The sequence below is a fragment of the Anser cygnoides genome, chromosome 1, assembly GCF_040182565.1.
Source record: "Anser cygnoides isolate HZ-2024a breed goose chromosome 1, Taihu_goose_T2T_genome, whole genome shotgun sequence".
NCBI lineage: Eukaryota > Metazoa > Chordata > Aves > Anseriformes > Anatidae > Anser > Anser cygnoides.
Genome location: NC_089873.1, coordinates 198,627,501 through 198,649,847, shown reverse-complemented (window position 1 = coordinate 198,649,847; position 22,347 = coordinate 198,627,501). Strand labels below are relative to the sequence as shown.

General features: G+C 36.7%; 1 protein-coding gene across 4 annotated transcripts in view; it reads left to right on the top strand.

The window, feature by feature from the left end:
• Positions 1-22,347, top strand: part of CNTN5 (contactin 5) — a 682,193-nt gene that overhangs the window by 416,569 nt on the left and 243,277 nt on the right. For all 4 annotated transcript variants that reach the window (XM_066989851.1, XM_066989852.1, XM_066989850.1 and 1 more), the window contains 2 exons: positions 509-632; positions 6,077-6,252. In XM_066989851.1, the coding sequence (XP_066845952.1) occupies positions 509-632; positions 6,077-6,252 (300 nt within the window). The remainder of the gene's footprint in view (positions 1-508; positions 633-6,076; positions 6,253-22,347) is intronic.

Genomic DNA, 22,347 nt, shown 5'->3' with positions numbered 1-22,347 from the left:
TTAATGTCCTTTTTGTACTGTGATGCCCAGAACTGCACACAGTACTTGAGGTGAGGCCACACCAGCGCAGAGTAGAGCGGGACAATCCCTACCCTCGACCGACTAGCGATGCCATGCTTGATGCATCCCAGGATATGGTTGGCCCTCCTGGCTGCCAGGGCACACTGCTGGCTCATATTCAACTTGCTGTCAACCACAACCCCCAGATCCCTCTCTGCAGGGCTGCTCTCCAGTGTCTCGTTGCCCAGTCTGTACATGTAGCCAGGGTTGCCCCATCCCGGGTGCAGGACCCAGCACTTACTTTTGTTAAGCTTCATGCAGTTGGTGATTGCCCAGCTCTCCAATCTGTCCAGATCTCTCTGCAAGGCCTTTCCACCCTCAGCTGAGTCTACAATTCCTCCAAGTTTGGTGTCATCGGCAAATTTGCTCAAAACACCTTCTAGTCCTATGGTATAACACATTAATATTTATTCATATTTTCAAAACTTTCGCACTTCTATTTCCACAGAAAGTGTCGATTATGGGCCTGTTTTTGTACAAGAGCCAGATGATGTGATTTTTCCTACTGATTCTGAAGAGAAGAAAGTGTCTCTGAATTGTCAAGCTCATGGAAATCCTATGCCCACATACAGGTACATGTTTTAGAAGTCTTTGTATTTTTAAGAATATTTGGTCATAACAATATAACAGAAACACATTTGTGACCAAATAGCATTCCTGATTGAATGATTTTTCTGATTCTAAATAAGCAAGAAAGATAAATGGTAGTGAGTAAAGGCAAAGCAATCTGTGACATTTCAAATTATGTTCTCTATGTATTGTATCTATCCATGTGAAGGGACTCCTTTTGCCTTGTTTTCTCACACATGTCTGTAACAACTGACAAGATCAAAACCTTTAACTGATTTTTTTTCTAAAGACAACATCTTTAAAGATGGGAAATATTTTCCTGTTTTATAGGGAAAGCAGCAAAGAACAGATAAATTAAATGACATGACTATCTAATACAAGGTACCATAGTTTAGCCATATCTGGAGTCTTTTCACTTAGAAGACCAGCATCTTACTCTTTTGCAACCATTTTCTCTTCCCTGTTTTCCCATATAGAGCGTTATTTGACAGTTAACTGTTATACAGATCTGTTATGCCATGCCTGTGAGTCTGACAGTTCAGCTTATTAATGGTGCCCACTTACAGGTGGAACCAGCATGCTGCAGTCACCTTACTCATTTGCTATATCTGACTCTACTCATATTTTTACAAATTGCAAGTGATGTAGCAGGGTTGGGAGAACATACAGGTGATTATTTTTTCCAGACACCCTTTATATTTTCACATAGAGTGATTCTTCACCTACAGAGGGAGAATAAGGACTCTTATCACCATCTTTTGTCTTATGTGACAATCATCGATTATTTGTTTTATTTTTTACCTTTTACAATTATTTCACTTGTGGATTCTTTAGCATACTGAATGAATTTCCCTTAGGCTTATTTGAGTCACAGAATTTGCACTTCTATGGCAAGAAGAAATTCAAAGGCAGTACCCCCTTTAGATCTCCCTACTGCAAGAGCACTGAATCTGCCTCAATGCAACAGATGTGATTCATTAAACTGGTTTGGTATGTGTCACAAACTCCTCAAACAACACAGACATGGCTAACATAGAACACAGGATTAGTAATGAGTGGCCAGAAAGTCTTAAAACTGGAATTGCCTGAACTCATTGTGGGATGAAAGACGGTGTTGCATTCCTCCTTACTGATAACCCTTGTGTAATTTCTATTGCATATTTGTTACTTTGTTGATAAAAAATAATGTGTGTAAATTCTACACACAGTTTGAGAGCTATCAGTCCATTCAACACAGCAAGAGTCTATGGGAAAAAGGTACAAATTCCCAAGAAAAAGAGGGGAACCTTGTTCTCAGTTCTCACAGACAATCTCAATAATACTAGAATCATAGAATGGTTTAGGTTGGTACAGATCAGATGATCTTTAGCCTAGCCATCACCACCACCTCTGCCATGGGCAGCGACAAATATTGTGGAAACATCTTCTTTGGGAAATCTATGGAGAATCTATGCCATGTCATTTCTTTCTTGGTCCAACCATTTTTGCATTTTCCCAGAGGAATTCAGTAAACAAATAATTTCAACATATCCATTTCTTCAGTTCTCCAGAAATTTGCTAGTATCAGCAGCCTCAGAAACAAGCTGACTTTACAGGTGTTCATGCGACGGAAGCTTTGACCAGAAAGGCCTAATTTTAACAGCACCATTTAACTTCTCTCCCTTATGTTGAAACCACTTGTCCATATAGTGCATGCCATCACTACCATTCAGTGGAAGAAAAAAAAAAAAAGATATGCATGAATTTGTCAGGCATATACTGTTCTCCAGGGAACGTGAAAATGTGAAGAGTGAATTTAGCCTCAAAAAAAAAAAAAAAAAAAAGACTATGGTAAAACAGAGGTTTGTTGTATTTCACTATCCAATATTTGCCATATGAAATATGGGGGAGACAGCATATTTCCATATCACCAAAGAAGTCCCCGTCGTGTCATCTACAAGCACTGGACAATAGAGATCTTTATTTACCTGGGCTGTAAAGTCCATGCTGCTAAGAATTCTTTTCAGCCATAAACAAAGCAGAGTACAATTTTTTTTTTTTTACTTTTTAAGAAGTATATTAAAAGACCTCTTAAAGAACTAAAAGATTCCAGAACTGAGATTGTCTCTGCCATTTTTATTTCATTACCTTAGTCTGTATAACTGATGACACAGTGTTCATAACCTCTTTACCAATTACTTTTTGCTAAGACATTACTTCCAAGTTAATGGCATGAACAATGCTCATATCATTTCAGATTTTCTTCCTGTTTGCAAAGATCTTATTTCTCTTTGTTCAAGCTCTACCCTGAAATCAAAATTTGTACCTTCTTTCCTTTTCTGAGTCAGTCTTAGCATCTAGTCAATGTATCTAAATGCATTGATTTAGATAATAGATCCCTGAGATAAACTGATTTCATTTTTGCAAATCAGACTTCATTATTATAAGTCAGGACCCACTCAGTGAAGAAAATAACTGAGATACCTTCAGTGAGAAATATGTATATTCACAAGCTTCCTGTGGGTTGTCACAAGGCACCAGAAATACTGAGTTAAAGGCAGGTGCAGAATTCCCTGAGATGCCAGATCACTACACCTGTACTACTTGTGAAAAACCGCGTTTCCTAGTTGTGGTTTAACTCTCATAGGTAGTTAAGCCCCACACAGCCACACACTCATTTCCCACACACTGGGATGGAGGAAAGAATGAGAGAAGTAAAAGTGAGAAAACTTCTGAGCTGAGATAAAGACAGTTTAATAGGTAAAGCAAAAGCTGTACGCACAAGGAAAACAAAATAAGGAATTCATTTACTACTTCCCATTAGCAGGCAGATGTTTAGGCATTTCCAGGAATGCAAGGCTCCATCACACATAACAGTTACCTGGGAAGACAAACATGATAACTCTGAGTATCTCACCACACTCCTTCCTCCTTTTTTCTCCCAGCTTTTACTGCTGAGCACATCATATGGTGTGGAATATCCTTTTAATCATTTTGGGTTGGTTGTCCTGGCTGCGTCCTCTCCTAGCTTCTTGTGCAAGCCCAGCCACCTTGTAGCACAAGAAGTCCTTGGCTCTGTGAGAGCACTGCTCTGCAACAACTAAAACATTGGTGTTTTATCAAAAACATTTAATCAAAAATCCAAAATATTGTACCATACAATCTACTATGAAGAAAATTAACTCTATTGCAGCCAAAAATAGTAAACAATTTTACTTAGGACACATATAAGCTGGTTGGAAATTTTTCATCACTATCATTTCTTGATAGGAAAAAAAAAAAAAGCACTTGGGAAAAAAAGAAAAAGTATTTTATCTTCTTACGCCAAATTAGAATGTTATGAAATATTTTGTGTCATTTGCCTTCAAGAAATATATATATAAAAAACTGATTTTCATCATCAGGTCATTATCTTTTAAGTATTATATTTGTGATTCTGTCCTCCCAAATCAGTCAAGCTACCTATAAGAAAACATGTCATAAAATTCAGCATTGCTTTTCCTCTAATATGCTTAAATTATATCATTGGAATGCATGCATGCAGAATGGCCTTGGAGACATATATGCACACAGCTGTAAAGCTCAAAGTATTGGAGTAGCTTTACAAAAACATATTTTTGCATTGAATTTAACCAAAAATGAAACTAAGTGAAGTCTGCTACTTAAAGCAAACTGAATTTTGTTTCAATTCCCATTTGGAAATACCAAAACATGTCATTTTGACTTTTTCCTTATCTAAACATCCATCATTTCAAGGTCAATTGATTTTGCACTTTTATTTCATATATACATACAAATATATGTGTTAACTTTCATTATGATTTTGTTCAAAATCTTGAATCATTAATAAACTGTTCAAGATGAAAAAATATTCTTTTTAGCTCTGCTATGTATATCTGTTTTTAAAAATGTGATCCTACAGACATTTCCTTAATATCCTTTGCAGTATAAAGAGATTGTCAACAGTGCTCCATTTCTTACATTGAATGAGGCAGGGTTCCTCTGGGATCAAAAGTTCAACCATGATAAAATAGGCAAACAATAGTTTTACAGTTAATCTTAATTCTGACAATTCTGATTTTTGCATTTAGAAAAATTCACAGTTACTGCAGCTGAGTTCTGTTGCCTATACCTCATTCACCATGAGTGTTAACAAGATAGGATGAACTGACAATCATTCAGCTTCATTAAATTTGCCTCTGAAGTCTAGGTGTTGCCAAGTTCTTCCAGTCTTTGAATTCTGGCAAAGCCTGAATGTGCTTGGCAGTTTCCTGATGCAACTTTGAAACTGCAGAATGATTGTGAACTAGTCATGAAGGAAATATCTGTATCTCAGAATAATGATGGTGTATTACACTTTTCATAGAGATTTGTCATACCTGTTATGCTGCTTGTCTCTTCTTTGCAATATCAGAAACATTCATTTAACTATTTAATGTTCTTAACAGTTTAACAGAAAAGCTAATTTAAAAAGCCTTCTTATGTGGATTGTTATTCTTTAATTGAGATATTGCACCCTTCCCAGAGATTATTTCTGAGTGATGAAGTCTATTAATTTGTCTCCCAAAATATCTCTTGCATCCAGTGGGCTATTTAGGGGTTTGTTTTTTCAGTCTTTGAAAATGAATGAGAGGGGTGAGGCTTTTTGCTGGAGAATATGCCCACACATTAAAGAATAACCCAACCCAAAAATCTACTCATATAGCAGAAAAATGTAGAGACTCTTAGGTTACTTCTGAACCTCAGAAGAATAAGTGTTCATATGAGAATTATTCAGTGCTTCAGCTCAAGTGTGATACTTTCTAATATGATTCCTACCGCCTGGTTTGTTTCACCTTTTCTTCACTCCACTCACTGTCTCTACTCTTCATTTCACTCCCAAACACCTCCCAAACTTAGTATTCCTTCTGCTAACTCCTCTAATCTGATCACAGCTTCCATTTATGTGGTAGCTGCCAGGCATTATCCTTGACCAGCCATCAACTAATTCCAGTTTCCCCAGTTTCAGTCTTCTCTGAATTTCAAATATCCTGGCCCAGCTAACATTATTGTGCCTTTGTCCATTGCCAATATTACCAACATCTTTTACTTCACAACAACCTGTGTACATAAATCTACCTCCCTACTCTTCATGGGTTATGTTCTACTTTCTGTAGTTAAACCAGATTTCTGCATTTCTTGGGCTAAGAACAAATGGTGAAATAATTGAAGAAAAATGTTCCAGCTCTCACACAGTGCAGACACAGCTCTAAGGTCATCTGGGCCTAAGGCTTTAATAATAAAATATTAATTGAAACTTTACTTATTATAATCAGGGTAAAACTCATAGTCTTGAGTTACCACACAGGCTATCGTTGAATAGCTGTCATCCTTAGTATTAGCTGGTGCTATCAGGTTCTGTATACTAATCTTGATGCCTTCCTTTGCCCATAAAATGCTCAAGTACTTTCTTTCTTTTTTTCCTAAGATGGCTTCGAAATGGAACTGAAATCGACATTGAAAGTGATTATCGCTACAGTTTAATAGAAGGAAGTTTGATCATCAGCAACCCTAGTGAAATGAAGGATTCTGGACAGTATCAATGTTTAACCACCAACATGTTTGGTAGTATATTAAGCAGAGAAGCTGTTCTTCAGTTTGCATGTGAGTAACAATTTTTTTTTTAACATGGATAAATCAGATCTTTACGTTGTTTGATAAGGTTCTAAATTGTAATTGCTATATATTACATAAAAGTTGCACTGTCCACTGATGTTGCTGGGTTAGAATCTTAGAAATGGAAGTAAAATGCTTAGTGGGAAAGGTTTTTTTTGTGTTTTTTTTTTTGGTGATTTTTGACTTTGAAAATAGATAGAACCAAATAATAGAGAAAATAACTTTATTACTTGATCAAAAATTCTGTCCTTTAATGACATATTTGAGTACTTCCCAATGATATACTTCACTCTGCTAATTTATTGAAACATATATCATTTTGCCATACTACCTGAGTAAGTGAGAAATAACTGCAAACTTAGGCATAGAGTTGTATTAACTACATCTATATACAAAAGATAGTTTGCATCTATAACTATATGCATGAGTAAGTAAAATTTTAAATTTATATATATGTCCTATGTCCCATGTTTATGCATACATTTATACGTGATCAGACTGAGATTTTTTTTTGTATCTGTTAATGAACAGCATAGAAACTGAAAATATCACAGTTTCTGAAATAATTCACTACAGTATGCTTTCCAGAAGCTATTAACTATTCATGATCCTGAGTAATGCATATACTCCATCCATAGAATTCACATTTTCAAATATACTACCAGAAGAAACATGCTCAGGATTTCAGATATCCTACATCCAGCCCTTGCTTTCATTCAGCACTTTACAGGAAGGCATACATTTTTTACTGCTTTATTTATTAAACTTCCTTAAGAGGCACAGGTACAAAAAGAACTCCATCCTTATTTCTCAGATCCTGCTGAAAATAGGACATTACCATAAAACATAAGGTAGTGAGGCAGACCTTTATACAACTGGAAAACAGTAGTGTCAAGAACAAGTTGCCTACCTGCATGTCTGCTAACACTTCTGGTGATGTGGTGAACTCAGCAGAGTTAGTGTGGTGTTAGAGATCTTCCCTTCCTCCACACCTCCTTGTGAAATCCAGACCTTTCAAATCTATTGTTTTTAGTCTTACCTTCTGTTTTTAGTCTTATCTGCTTATCTGCGGCAGATGCTATCAAGCATTTGATACAGCTGGTGAGTGAGATGACTAGGGATGGTATTCTGATGGATCTATTGCTTAACAGAGAAGGACTTCTGAGTGGCATGGAGGTTGGAGTCTGTCTTGAGCACAGCAATCATGAATTAATCGAGTTTTTTATTCTTTGAAAAGTAAGAGGGAGGGGTGGAGGGGGCATAGCAGAACTGCCACCCTGGACTTCAGGAGGGCTGTCTTTGGCCTGTTAAGACTGGTTGGCGGAGTCCCCTGGGAGGCAGTCCTGAAGAGCAAAGGAGTCCAGGAAGGCTGGACACTCTTCAAGAAAGAAATCCTAAAAGCTAAAGGCACAGGAGAAGGCTGTCCCTACATGCCAGAAAATGAGCCAATGTGGAAGAAGACTGGCCTGGCTGAACAGAGAGCTGTGGCTAAAGTTAAGGAAGAAAAAGAGGGTTTATGACCTTTGGAAGAAGTTGTGGGTCACTCAGGAGGACTACAAAGATGTCATGAGACTGTGCGGAGACAAAATTAGAATGGCCAAAGCCCAATTTGAGCAGTCTTGGCTATCAGGGTAGGTCCTAGTTGAATGGCAGGTAGCAAATGTGATGCTCATCTACAAGAAGGGCCACAAGGAGGATACGAGAAACTACAGGCCTGTCAGTCTGATCTCAGTGCTGGAAAAGCTCATGGAGCAGATTACCTTGAGTGCCATCATGCAGCACTTACAGGACAGCCAGGTGATCAGCATAGGTTTACCAAAGGCAAGTCCTGCTTGATGAACCTGATCTCCTTCTACTACAATGTGATGCATTCAGTGGATGAGGGAAAGGCTGTGGATGTGGTCTATCTAGACTTCAACAAGGCTTTTGACACCATTTCCCACAGCATTCTCCTGGAGAAATTGTCTGCTTATGGCTTGGATGGATGTATACATTGTTGGGTTAAAAGCTGGCTGGGTGGCCAGGCCTGAAGAGTCACGGTGAAAGAAGTTAAATCCGTTTGGAGGCTGGTCACTAGTTGTGTCCTCCAGGGCTCAGTACTGGGGCCGGTTCTCTTCAATATCTTTATCAATGTTCTGGAAGATAAGATCAAGTGCACCCTCAGTAAGTTCACAGATGACACTAAGTTAGGCACGAATGTTTATCTGCTTGAGGGTAGGAGGGCTCTGCAGAGGGATCTGGATAAGCTGGACTGATGGGCCAAGGACAATTGTATGAGGTTCAACAAGGCTAAGACCTGCACTTGGAGTACAACAACCCCATACAATGCTACAGGCTGGGGGAAGAGTGGCTAGAAAGCTGCCCGGCGGAAAAGGACCCGGGGGTACTGGTCGATAGCTGGCTGAATATGAGCCAGCAGTGTGCTCAAGTGGCCAAGAAGGCCAACAGCATCCTGGTTTGAATAAGACACAGTGTGGCCAGCAGGGCTAGGGAAGTGATTGTCCCTCTGTACTTGGCTCTGGTGAAGCTGCATCTCGAGTACTGTGTTCAGTTTTGGGCCCCTCACTCCTAGGACATTGAGATGCTGGAACGTGTCCAAAGAATGGCCATGAAGCTGGTGGAGGGTCTGGAGAAAAAATCTCATGAGGAGTGGCAGAGGGAACTGGAGTTGTTTAGCCTGTAGAAAAGGAAGCTCAGGGGAGACCTCATCACACTCTATAATTACCTTAAAGGAGGCTATAGTGGGGCGGGGATTGGTCTCTTTTTCCCACGTGCCAAGTGGTAAGATGAGGGAAAATGGTCTTAAGTTGTGCCAGGGGAGTTTTAAGTTGGATATTAGGAAAAATTTCTTCATGGAGAGGGTTGTTAGGCATTGGAATAGGCTGCCTAGGGAAGTGGTTGAGTCACCATCCCAGGAGGTCTTCAAAAACATCTAGTTGTAGTGCTTAGTGACATGGTTTAATGGTAGACTTGGCAGTGCTAGGTTAAAGGTTGGACTAGATGATCTTAGAGGCCTTCTCCAACCTACATTATTCTATGATTCTATGATCCTAAGGTTTTCATTAACAAGATCATGGGACTATCATCCTATTTCTGAGCTGGGAGCATTGCTGAGGTTTATTGAATTTTCCTCACTCAGGGCAGTGTGTTTAAACTCTAAAGAACGTAATAGTATTCTTATCCTAGAGTAATCTTATACCTGGAGTACTGTGTTCAGCTCTGGGGCCCCCAGCACAAGAAGGACATGGGCATATTAGAACAAGTCCAGAGGAGGGCGAGGAAGATGATCAAAGGGCTGGAGCACCACTCCTATCCTTGTATGTTATTGGAGCTCATTCTTAACATTTGCTCTAAGAAAATACTGCTGTATTTTGTCTTTTAGAAAAGGTAACTATTGTAACAAATCAGTTGTTTAGAGAACCTGGCAACTGGTAAAATTATATTGTTCCATGGCTCTGAACCTCAGGTCTCTGTTCCCATTTCAGGAGCATTCCTAAATGAAGTCAAAGAGCATGGCTGTTTGACTTCCAGTCGGGGAAAAAAAAAAAAAAGAACAGGAAAATGAGATTGGAAGCTCAGACAGGCCTATGGAATTTCAGTAGCTACATCCAGTTCATTTAGAACCCCTTGTATTTCTAATTATACTATTTTATATGACTCTTCAGTATAACAAATGTAGATAAGGTTGTAAAAAACATAGGAGAGAAACAGTTGAGTTTTGGGGAGGGAAGATTATTGTTTTGTTTTGGTTTTTTTTCATTAGTATTCACTTGCACACCTGCCTTTGTAGATGTCAAAGTTGTTATAGTATAATAACTTGAATGTCTTATCTCTTTGTTGGAGTATTACTTGGGAATTGTGGTGAAGATTTCTCATGTAATGTTAACGGAGGAATACTAGTTGGAAGAGCTGAGCTCAATGCTTCAGAGTTTGTGACAGAAAAGAAGCACAGAACACAGAGAACTGTAAACAAGAGAGTCATAACTGGCTGAACAGTCTAACTGGTTGAATTTCTTTGAGAAGTTTGTTAGCAGGCCTTTCATTAGAGTGGTTTCAAGCTTAATGCATATTTGTAGAAGTTAAATTCTTCCAGTTATGACACTCTCACTTCCGCTTTTGATGCAGTACTTCCTCAAATTCCTGTCCTTACAGTGCTCTTTCACTTCAAGGGATTACAATTTTGGTAACTTCAGTATATATTGGTGAACGTTAGGATGATTGTCATCTACTTCCTGAATCTAATGTTTAAACATTTTTTATAAACTCCTTTTATTCTATAACCCCCAAAGCCTTTCATTTCTTGATGTTAGAATATCCCAAGTTGGAAGGGACCCACAAGGATTGACTCTTGGCTCCACACAGGACGACATAAAAATTAAATGATACGATGTCTGAGAACATTGTCCAAACACTTCTCAAACTCCCACAAGCTTGATGCCATGACCACTTCCCTGGGGAGCCTGTTCCAATGCTTGACCATGCTCTTGGTGAAGAAAATTTTCCTAATATCCAATCTGAACCTCCCCTGATGCAGCTTCATGCCATTCACTTGGGTCCTATCACTGCTCAACAGACAGAAGAGAACAGCGCTTCTCCCTCATAAGGAAGTTGTTGACTGTGATGTGGTCACTCCTCTGCCTTCTTTTCTCTAATCTGAATAAACCAAGTAACTTCAGCTGCTTTTGATATGTCTTACCCTTGGGACCCTTCACCACCTTTGTTGCCCTCCTTTGGGCACACTCTCATAGACAGTTTAATGTCCTTCTTATATTGTGGTGCCCAGAACTGCACACAATACTCAAGGTGAGGCTGCACCAGCGCAGAGCAGGACAATCTTTTCCCTCGACTGCCTAGCAGTACTGTGCTTTACGCACCCCAGGATACAGTTGGTGCTTTTGACTGCCAGAGCACACTGCTGACTCATGTTCACCCTGCCATTGGCCAGAACCCCCAGATCCCTTTCCATGGAGCTTCTCTCCATCTTCTTGTCCTCCAGTCTGTATGTATAGCCAGGGTTTACCCCTTCCCAGATGCAGAATCTGGCACTTGCTCTTGTTAAAATTCGTGTGATTGCCCAGTCCTCTAATTTGTCAAGATCTCTCTCCAAGGCCTCTCCACACTCACAGGAGTCAACAGCTCCTCCTAATTTAGTATAAGCTGAACACTTAGTACGCATTCTAGTCCTGCATCCAGATCATTTACAAAAACATTGAAGAGAACTGGCCCTAAAATTCATGGATTGGCCCTAAAGTTCATGGACTTGCTTGAATGAATAGTTTGTACTGCTGTGGAAAATATTTACATCTTTGCAGCTTGAAGAGTTATTGTTCTAATTAAAGAGAAAAATAGCATGCAGTTCAAAAGAAAGCGTTATGAACCATTAAGCAAGGCCTTTGAAACTGTCTTATAGGAAAAAGCATGTGCACTAATGTGCATATGCAAAATATCACAAAATTTGAAAAAGATCATGTATATTGCATTGGCTCTTGGTTTTCTCACAGTTGCATGACCAAAAGCCCGGTTGCTATGGTTGTTATTATGTAGTTCAGCACTGATGATGCATAAATATTTATGTACTATGTCATTTGCATACGTGTGCATAATTAAAACAGGACTTTGAAATACGATGTCTTTGGATTTGAAAGAGAAAGTGATAGAAGATGAACATTATTTTATATATGTTTATAGATATAACATTTGATATAGCCTCCTGTGTCACTGGTTATTTTGATGGAGCAAACTGGAAGGATCAGATATGTGCAGCTCAAAATACGTTCAGAATTTTATACTATTATAGGAAATATTTATGAAGATCTAAACAAAGAAAAAAGTTTTCCTCTTTTTCTTTTTTCTTTTTTTTTTTTGTTTCTTTTGTCTGTTTGATTTTCCTACAATCTCTTATACCCAAAGTTCTGCTCTGTGCTCTTTTAATAAATTAATTTAAAAAAAAAAAAAAAAGTTGTAACAGAAGCAAAGGAGAATTATATTTTTCAATAAAAGCAATATTTTGCCAAAAATTTCATTTGTCTTCTATAGACTTTTATGCAGAAAAACTGGAAAGAAATAAGAACAATAACAAAACCAAAACCAAAAAAATAGCATTGACAAAATAGCAAGCAAATCAGAACTCATTATCCCCAAATCATATGTTTAAAGTCACATTTCTGAAGTTTGCTCATAGCAGGTTGTTAAGAAGATAAAAAACTATCAATATGCTTTAGTTTCAAATGCCTTTTATATTTTACGGTCTGAAGAAAGAGTTCATATTACAAAGTATATTGCTTTCTTAATAAGATTCTAATTATTTCATGTAAGAGCATTAGAGGAATAATTACTGGATTCCTTCAGCTCATCTTTACATTAATGAATTTAGTAGTGTTGGGTATAGATAGCTCTACAGAAAAGTTATTCAAGTCCCAAACACAACTTTACAGATTCTGCATTTAATGGAAACAAAAGGGAAAGAACTGCCTGTATTAGGAAAAAATGTGTATACATGAAGGCAAGAGCACCAACCTAGTAATAAAGCAACAACTGCTTATCAAGCTGAAAACAATCTTATAGTTGCTGCAAGCAGAAACCTAACTTTGTTGAACACCTAGTAGTTTCAGAGAAGTGCATAACAGCAAAAGTGTTTTGAGGATATGAAACAATAGAGTGTAAAAGTTTTATGAAGTTACTTATACATTAAGCACACGTCTATTGGTAGACGACTTTTGTTTGATCTCCATCTCCTCTGATTTCTGTTGTTAGAAATTTGTACAACCTAAAGGGAGGAATTAAAAATTAAACTTTAATATTTATCAACAATGGTTACCTTAGGTTTCTATATATGAGCTAAAAAGGAAATGTGTCTCCTTGAACCTCATGAGAAGCTGAAAAAAATAGAGCATCCAAACTGACTAAATCTGCCTGCCTTACTGCACAACTGCCTATTTTTTTGCCAGGTTGCACAGCTTCTCTTTGGAACAGTGTGCGGCAACTTTGGTTATAACAGAGGATGTATATTGTGCTTGATTCTGCCACATATACAATCTCTGTATTTCATTAAGTCACAAAGCAAAATCACTTTTCTCCATCTGTACATTATACAGCTTTTCACAAGTCTACCATTTTGGTGATATTTATAACCTGGGTTTAAAAAATTGAGAAGGGTTAGAGCGAAATAACTTATTGGTTGTTTATAGAACTGCTCACTACAGTTTTATTAATCTGTTTGTCACTGGTTTCTTTGTATCATTTTCCTTTTTTTTTTTTTTTTATTAAATCTATTCTCTCTTTTAATCTACAGAGAAGGATATTGATTAGATAAAATTTGTGCCCCCTTTTGAGTTGATGAGCTACCATGACTGTCCAGTGAAATACAGAATAAGAAGTCAGCTATGATATAGACATATAAATCAATAGCTTTCTGGAGAGACAGCCTGTGCAGCATACATTCCATCATGGCAGCCCGTTAGCATGTTCACCTCCTAAGAAATATGCTTAATAACCCATGTTATTAATCTTTCTGATGTCATGCTCCCTGGATATCTTGTTGGCTTTACTACATAATTTCCTAATAAAAATTAATTTGTCCACAGTTGATTTGACTACAATCTTCTAAACATGAGAAAATCCTTGATTTCTTATTCTAATTCCAGAATCTAAAAGGTAACACAATGCTTGATCACATTACAGTATCATTTCTTTCTAAACCATACAAAGCACAACAATAATATATACTATAAAGGAAAGATGAAAACAAGCTGAAGTGGTAAAAATAAAATAAAATAAAATAAAATACAACTACTCATACTATCATTTGTAAAAATGTCTCTTATCATCCTGTAATACAGCCTAAGTTTTGCACTGCTTTGCTCCGATGCCATCATAGCAATGTGATAAATGTTACCATGTCAGTTAGGAATACCTAGAAATACCATTGCAGTTTGCACTATAAAATATTTGGATATTTTTCTCCATAATTCCAAGTTGCTGTTTTTAGGAAATACATTCTTAAGATACACCTCCCAAGCAGATGTACACAACAGAAAATTTTAATTGTATCTAGAGCTGGTTCCTTGCTTTTTTCTTTTTTCTTTTTTTTTTTCATGAGTAATTTATTAATTTAAGACTAACATTCAGTGAACCTGAAATTAATTTGGATTTGTGTCACATTCCACAAACAGTTTCAGCTAAACAAAGACTAATAATGTTGTGTCATCTTATGGAATGAAGGCATTTGACTTCTAGTTTGGATGTGGAGACTCTGATTTCTGTTTCTTCCACTATTTACTTGTGCAAGGTGAGACAATTTCAAAACGAAGGTGTGAGATCTCTTACAGAATGAGATCTCAAAACTAAGGTGCCGTCTTCAGTGAGTGCAGGATTTTGATCACATCCCTGAGTCTCAGTTTCTCACATAGTCAAGCCCCGTACACATATCCACTTTGCAGTTGTGCTAGATTGCTCTTTATTCTGTTAAGAGAATCAAACAGAATTTTAACTTGAAAATTATGTATTTTCTTCACCTGAAAATCGTGGAAAAAAAAAATGAGGCTTTGAGTCAAATTAGAACTTTTTTTTAAATTTCAATTTTGAAAAAAAAAGAAAAGTTATTTGAATTTTAGTTGTAGTGGCACTTCTTTTGTTATTTATGGAACCATTCAGCATACATAATTAATTCAATGATGCAAGGTGCTAAGAACTTTGGTGCTAGCCTTTAAGAAATATTTAATCTTAAAATTTAATCGCTCTACTGCTTTAAATCAGTATCTTTTTAGTTCCAAATGCAATCCCATGTTTGTGCTAGTAACTTAGACATTCCCTGTCACTGAGACCAAATCATATGAAAAGATCCACATCCATGCTTCTAAATTCTTCTGTTTTTCACAACACAGAGTACTTCCAAAATGTCTTTTGGGAATGGTCCCTAGTCATTTCTGTTAACACCCAACATATGTGACAAGAATTGTCTTGGTGAAGGCTGTGGCCCCACCAAGGCATGCTGTGGGTGGTTCTAACATTGTGAGAGTGTCCATGATGAAATTCCAGTACAGGAGTGTAGTTCTTGATATTTATCATTTCTAATATAGGTAAAGTCTGAGTATCTTGAACCAAGACTCTTCAGAATGTTGAAAGAAACACACTCAAACTTTAATATATTAAACAGCCATGCCACAGTTGTACGAAATAATGTAATTTTATGATTTTTATTATGTGAAGAAATTACAAAAACAAATTATGCTATATAAGCATTAAACAAATCAACTCATAATTTTTTATCTAGGCCTTATCCACACTTCCTTAATTCTTAGTCTTCATTCTGATATTTCAGTTATAGAATAGTTGGGATAGAGTTTTTAAGAGAGATTTAGTCTGAAATATCCTAGATAGACATTAAGTCTTGCTGTAGGGTGACGCCTGGGAACATGGAAAGACTATTCTAACCAGCACTGTGTTCCAGAGATAGGCAGTAAAGCAAAAATACTGAACTATCCTCATTCTGAAAGAAGCTGGTTACGCTGCACATGTCCTTACAAACTTTTCTTCACTTCGTCCATTTGACTTTGTGTGGTGAAATCACACATTACTTCATCCTCAGAAGGACATTTTAACAAAGCTGAGAGTGAAAACCCAGGATGCTGTAAAGCAACAACCCAGAAGATTTTGTTCTTTTGCAGGGTAGTATCAGAGTGAAGGCAGCTTGAAAAGTTGAGGTCAGATCCCTAATTAGGGATTATACATCAATACAGTGCAAATTTGATTCTCATTATAGCAGGTTACCAGCTTCAGAAAAGGGTATCAATTCTGGATGTACTCCATTGAGCAACATTTATTATCTCATTCCATTTGAACTGTGCACAGGCATAACTTCAACCTCATTGATCCTCTTATCCATCAAACACCAAAAAAATTACAATTATTCCAAAGTACTCAAATGGAAATGACATTTATTAATCCTGACAGGTTCATGTATACCTAAATAAGTTTTGATGCCAAAATAAAAAATATTCTTAGGTTTAAGTTCTTCTCAGTCTTTAACACTCACAATGTACTTTAAACTATACATTTTATATTTTGTGTTCCGTGGAAACATTAATAGAAATCAGTCATGTAGGGAGACAGTTTGAAATGTAATTAGAGCAATCATTTAAAGATGCATAGTACATCTACTGACTTCTCATTTTAGCATCACGCATTTCTCTGCAGGACTGGAAGGTTCATGTTTAACCTGCCTATAACCTACTTACCTAACTTTCACAATCTAATCTATCATGCTAATGAACCATTAGCCTTGACATTTAAATATAGATGACAATAATTAAGAGTAGCATTATTAAATAGAGGAAATTTTAAAAGGCTAAAGGAGAATTCTATTCCAAGTCAAGATAACACTTTTCAAATTTCCTTTGCAAATTCTAACTCAGATTGACTTTCGGCAATTATTGCATCATCTCTCTGCTTAACAGCCTTCTGGGCACTGTAAATTAAGGTGATCAGTACTCTGCATTTTTCAAATTAAAGGTGTGATTCGACTTACATTTCTTGCATAGTCTTTGTAGTGCCACCATGGCATTCCTGTTCTCACCATGCCTCCTCCATTATCCTGACACAGCTTTATTGTGGTTTTCCTGGGAAGTGAATCAGGATCCTGATCTGATTGAGAAATAAACTTTGCTGTCAGGTATTCTGTTTACCAACTCATGTGCACAGGTATTAATGATAGCACAAGAGAAAGCAGCACAAAGCTGGGAGGGAAGAAAAAAGAAGTGGAGAGGACATTTAAGATGACCTATTCAGGAATGGCACTGAATAAGGGCAGTGGAGTCATTCTTGATAATACTTTTGGAACTCAGAAGAAAAAAACTTCTAGGAAAGGGTTGAATTCTAGCTGAGTTAACAATATTGCAGAGAAGGTGTTGTTTAAGAAAAGTCTGCAATGAATGAAGGAGATTGATTACCAAAAAAAGAACATCTGGGAGGCTGTGAAACATATGGATAAACTGAGAATTATAAGTCAAGCTGAGTTAGACTGACAAACGAAATTAAAAGAAATACAGATGAGCTTTTTAGTGGTGTTAGTAGAAATGAATAAGAAAAGAACAATGTACAATTAAAGTTAATTTACATATGACATCAAATTCAATAATTACCTTACTTTGGTTTTCCATAAGAACAGCATGACTTATACAGCTGATTCCATACAAGGCATGAGATTCCAGAAATGGAAAGTTATGCATTTAGCATAACTAAATAGAGTTATAATAGAGATAGGAAAAGACAAGAATGATAAAAATAAATCCAGAGTTCAAAAATAGTAGTTGATAAAAACTGAGGCTCCTACAACATCCACAAACTTTATTAATAAAGTTTAGTACTTTGGTGATATAACATCAGAATAGTGTGCAGTTCCAGAGCCAATTTGTCCTTTGTTATTCAGGATATTTTCACTAGTGTTCAGAGCACAATGCTAAAATTAAGTTAATTAAATTATCTGACACTACAAAGAAGGTAAGTATTGTCAACATAGAAATTAGATTCCTAACTGTAATAACTATACACTTTATTTTTAATCTTTTGCACCCAAAGTCATGAATATGGTAACATCAGAGTCATTTTGCATATCAGTTCTTCTAATTATTTTAGGGACAAAATCAAATCAAGCTCTGATTGATTTTCAGAGCTTGATTTGACTGTTTGATTGACCTCATCAATGTTTTCATAAACTATTTGTATGTAGGACTTGAAGGTTTTTTGAACAAGTTCACGGATGATATCAAATTGGGTGGAGCTGTTGACTCCATCAATGGTGGTGAGGCCTTGCAGAGAGATCTAGACAAATTAGAGAGCTGGGCAATCACCAGCAATATGACATTTAACAAGAGCAAGTGCCGGATTCTTCACGTAGGAAGGGGCAACCCTGGTTATACGTACAGACTGTGGGACAAGATGCTGGAAATCAGACCTACAAAAAGGGATGTGGAGGTTCTGGTCGACAGCATGTTGAACGTGAGCAAGCGGTGTGCCCTGGCATCCAGGAGGGCCAACCGTACCCTGGGGTGCATCAGGCACGGCATTGCTAGCTGGGTGAGGGAAGGAATTGTCCTGCTCTGCTCTGTGCTGGTATGGCCATTCTTCAAGTACTGTTTGCAGTTATAGGTGCCACGGTATAAGAAAGATATAAAATTATTAGAGAGTGTCCACAGGAGGACTACAAAGATGGTGAAGGGTCTGGAGGGCAAGGAGTGGCTGAGGAGAAGCCGCTGTTGAGCAGCTGAAGTCACTTGGTTTGTTCAGCCTGGAGAGGAGAAGACTGAGGGGAGACCTCATTGTGCTCTACAGTTTCCTCATGAGGGGGAGCAGAGGCAGGAGCTGAGCTCTTTTCTCTAACGACAGTGACAGGACCCAAGGAAATGGCTTGAAGCTGGGACAGGGGTGGTTCAGGCTGGATATCAGGAAATGATTCTTCACTGAGAGGGTGGTTGGGCACTGCAACAGAATCCCCAGGCAAGTGGTCACAGCACTGAGCCTGCTGGAGTTCAAGAAGCATTTGAGCAATGCTCTCAGACATATGGTCTGATTTTTTGTGTGGTATTTTCGGGACTCAGGAGTTCGACTCAATAATTCTTGTGGGTCGCTTCCAACTTGGGATATTGTATGATGCTGTAATTCTATAATTCTGAGAATAGTTTCTCACTGGTTACACCTATAACATCAGAAGCATCCTCTGTTGACCACTATATGATGAGAATGCAATTATAGCCAAGTCCCCGGATGTGATAATCTTAAATTATTGCGATTGGATAGATGTCTGCACACCAGGATCCAGAAGTTTCTCATTTCCTCTATACTAGTTTTTAAAGCCAGATATTGGAAGTTGTTTTCACTAAAACATAGTGCATATATAAAAAGGGGTGAATTCTCTCTTTAAAATTTATTGTAACCTGCCTCCATATACAAACACACAGTTAAACAATTAAAGAAAACTTTAATTAGGTTTCAGCCCTATATTTCATCAAGCATGGAAAAATGTAAAAATGCCCTTAGGATCCTATAAATGTGTAAATCTTGAGTCCACCCACCTATCCATAATCCACACACCATATTAATTAAAAGACAATGAATTAAGTCAGAAACTTAATGTCAGAAACTTAAGTCAGAAACACTGTGTCTAAGTACACAGTAATTATTACACTGAGTTTTATTAGAGTTACAAGGTCAAACATCCAAAACCTAAGGGATGGGGCAATTACAGTTTCTATATGTTCTGAATTCACCCCTTCTGTGCATGACTCCTACAACTTGACCCAGTGGAAGGTATCCCTGCCCCATGGCAGGGTGGTTGGAACTAGATGATCTTCAAGGTTAATTTCAACCCCAAACATTCTATGATTCTGTGATTTTATAATAAAGATTTTTCATAATAATAATTATTATTTTTTTTAATATTATACCCCTTGACTCTTTCATGCCACAGAAAAATTGCTGCTTACTTGACGAGCAGTGTTCTGTTTTCTGTTTTTCAGTGCACAGTCCCCTACCATCATTAATTCAGACTACTTAAAACCTACCCTGAAGACAAAATTAATTTCTTCAGAAGCTTTTCATAGTGTTCATCATTACAGCATCCAAGTGTTTCATAACATTAATATATTTATTTTTACAAAGTCCCTGTGAAGTGAATCATTATTACTATCTTCTTTTTATAAATGGAAAACAGAGACATGAAAGATTAATACAAAATACCCAGTATTTTGGGGAGATGTACATGAACTCATGAGGAGCTGCTTTTCCCAAGCACTTAGCAGAGCCAGAACTGATCACTTTCCTGTTCATCACTCTCACCAATCTTTTTCTCAGTCTTTGTATCGGTCATATCTCAGTCCTATATCTGGTTTCTGATCCCTATCCTACTATCGATTAAGCCTCTAATCCCATTTGTGGTCTTCTTACTTAATGAAAGAATCTATTTGACTAAAAATGGTAGTAACATCTTTCTAGCTCTCTTTTAGTTTCCCTATGCTCACATTGTTTCCTTGCCTTCAGTTCCTCTATCTCACATTTCCCGCTTTCGGGCTCCTAAACACAGTTTCTGTTCCCGTCCTTATTCAGTACCTTTTAATACCATGCTTCTTCAGTCTGTAACCTTCTATATCCTTAAAAGAGTAAGTTAACATGTTTTAGCTTTCTTTTTACTAAAACTGGGACTAACTGAAACAAGATATTCTAATGGAAAGTGTTGGCCCTCATAATCACAGTAGTTGTTACCAATTGTTGCTTATACTAATGGCTGAATGTATTTACAGTACAAATACCCATTGACAGAAAAGATTTTTTGGACACAAAAATTCTATTTATCTTCAGGCTAAATAAATTACTATTCTGTTAACTCTCATGGACAAAGTGGGCCAAGGCTTTGAATGGCAAACAGTATGTTGAGTAGGACATTCTCTTCTAATTCAGTAACTGGCACTTTTTCTTCTGAATTATTAAATCATTACTGTAGAAACCAGTGTAATGAAACAGGTGTTCCTTGGGAAATTTCTCCTTGGAAAGTGATTTCCACTTAAATACTTGCCATTTATCAGCATTTTCTTTACCGTGAAATTTCAATCACCCCCCTCATTCTTTATTAATATAACAATTGTTAACCGTGACCCACGTTTTGGTTGGTGACTACAAGATTTTGAGATTTTTAAGACAGCCTTTACTCAGCCACAACCCCAGAAATCTACTGCCATCTTATTGTGCTATTGTCATCTTTGTTTCCTGTCCTTGCCTACTATATTCCTTTATGGCATACAAATGAAAGATTATTCTCCATCTAAACTGGAGCATAGGAAATATGGAAAATCCTAACATATGGTCATCACCAGCCATGACAGACTGCAAATATGGATAAGTACTCTTATGTTTTTTTCTTTCTTTATTGTATTGCTGTTTGTGTAAGATCTGTTAATGCATACTAATACAATACTGGGAAGTGATATCTCTCAATTTTTAATTATAAAACTCATAAAAACATTGTTACCTCATTAAAAGCATATACATCTGCTAACAACAACAACAACAAAAAGTAGGATCATCAGAGACAAAATCTGTTAGTGAATGTAAAAATCAGACTGCAATATTGGTAAGAAAATCATAGCTAGCCGAACAACAGACAGCAAGCATTCTCAAATCTAGAATAACCTTATGGCAATATCAACACAGGAGCCAATCCTTTAAGCACTTTATCCTGCAAAACACAGTCACCAGCAGTTCACTGTAAATCATTTGGACTGCACTCAGAATAAAGCTCTTTGCTATTTTAGTCAAAGTTCTCTGAAATGTACAGAGGTGTGCACTATATGAACAAAAGATGTTTAAAAACTAGATACTAGATCCACAAAAACTAGATACTAGATCCACAGGAGAGCTAAGCACTTCCAACTTTTTTTTTTCAGTAACTTTTATTATTATTATTAACAATAATAATAATAATTATTATTATTATTTCCTTCACAACAAGATTCCAAAGCAATGTCTTTTGGAATTAACAAAATATGGCATTTTAATAATGTCAAATTGTTTGTCAAATCTGAGTTCAGAAAATTGTATTTTAATGAAATTTTACATATGTACTTAGGCATGGTAAAATGTGATATAGAATTGCCAAAATGAAAACCAAAATGACTATTTTTATCTATAAGACTGTTCTTACAATAGGTTTCTGTACTGATAATTTTGGAAAATTACAGAATATGTACAATGCTGATATCAAAATGCCTTTACAATGATCTGACTTTTTTCTTTTTGTCTTTCTTCTTTTTCTTTTTCTTTTTCTTTTTCTTTTTCTTTTTCTTTTTCTTTTTCTTTTTCTTTTTCTTTTTCTTTTTCTTTTTCTTTTTCTTTTTCTTTTTCTTTTTCTTTTTCTTTTTCTTTTTCTTTTTTTTTCTTTTTCTTTTTTTTCTTTTTCTTTTTCTTTTTATTTTTCTTTTTCTTTTTTTTTCTTTTTCTTTTTCTTTTCTTTTTCTTTTTCTTTTTCTTTTTCTTTTTCTTTTTCTTTTTCTTTTTCTTTTTCTTTTTCTTTTTCTTTTTCTTTTTCTTTTTCTTTTT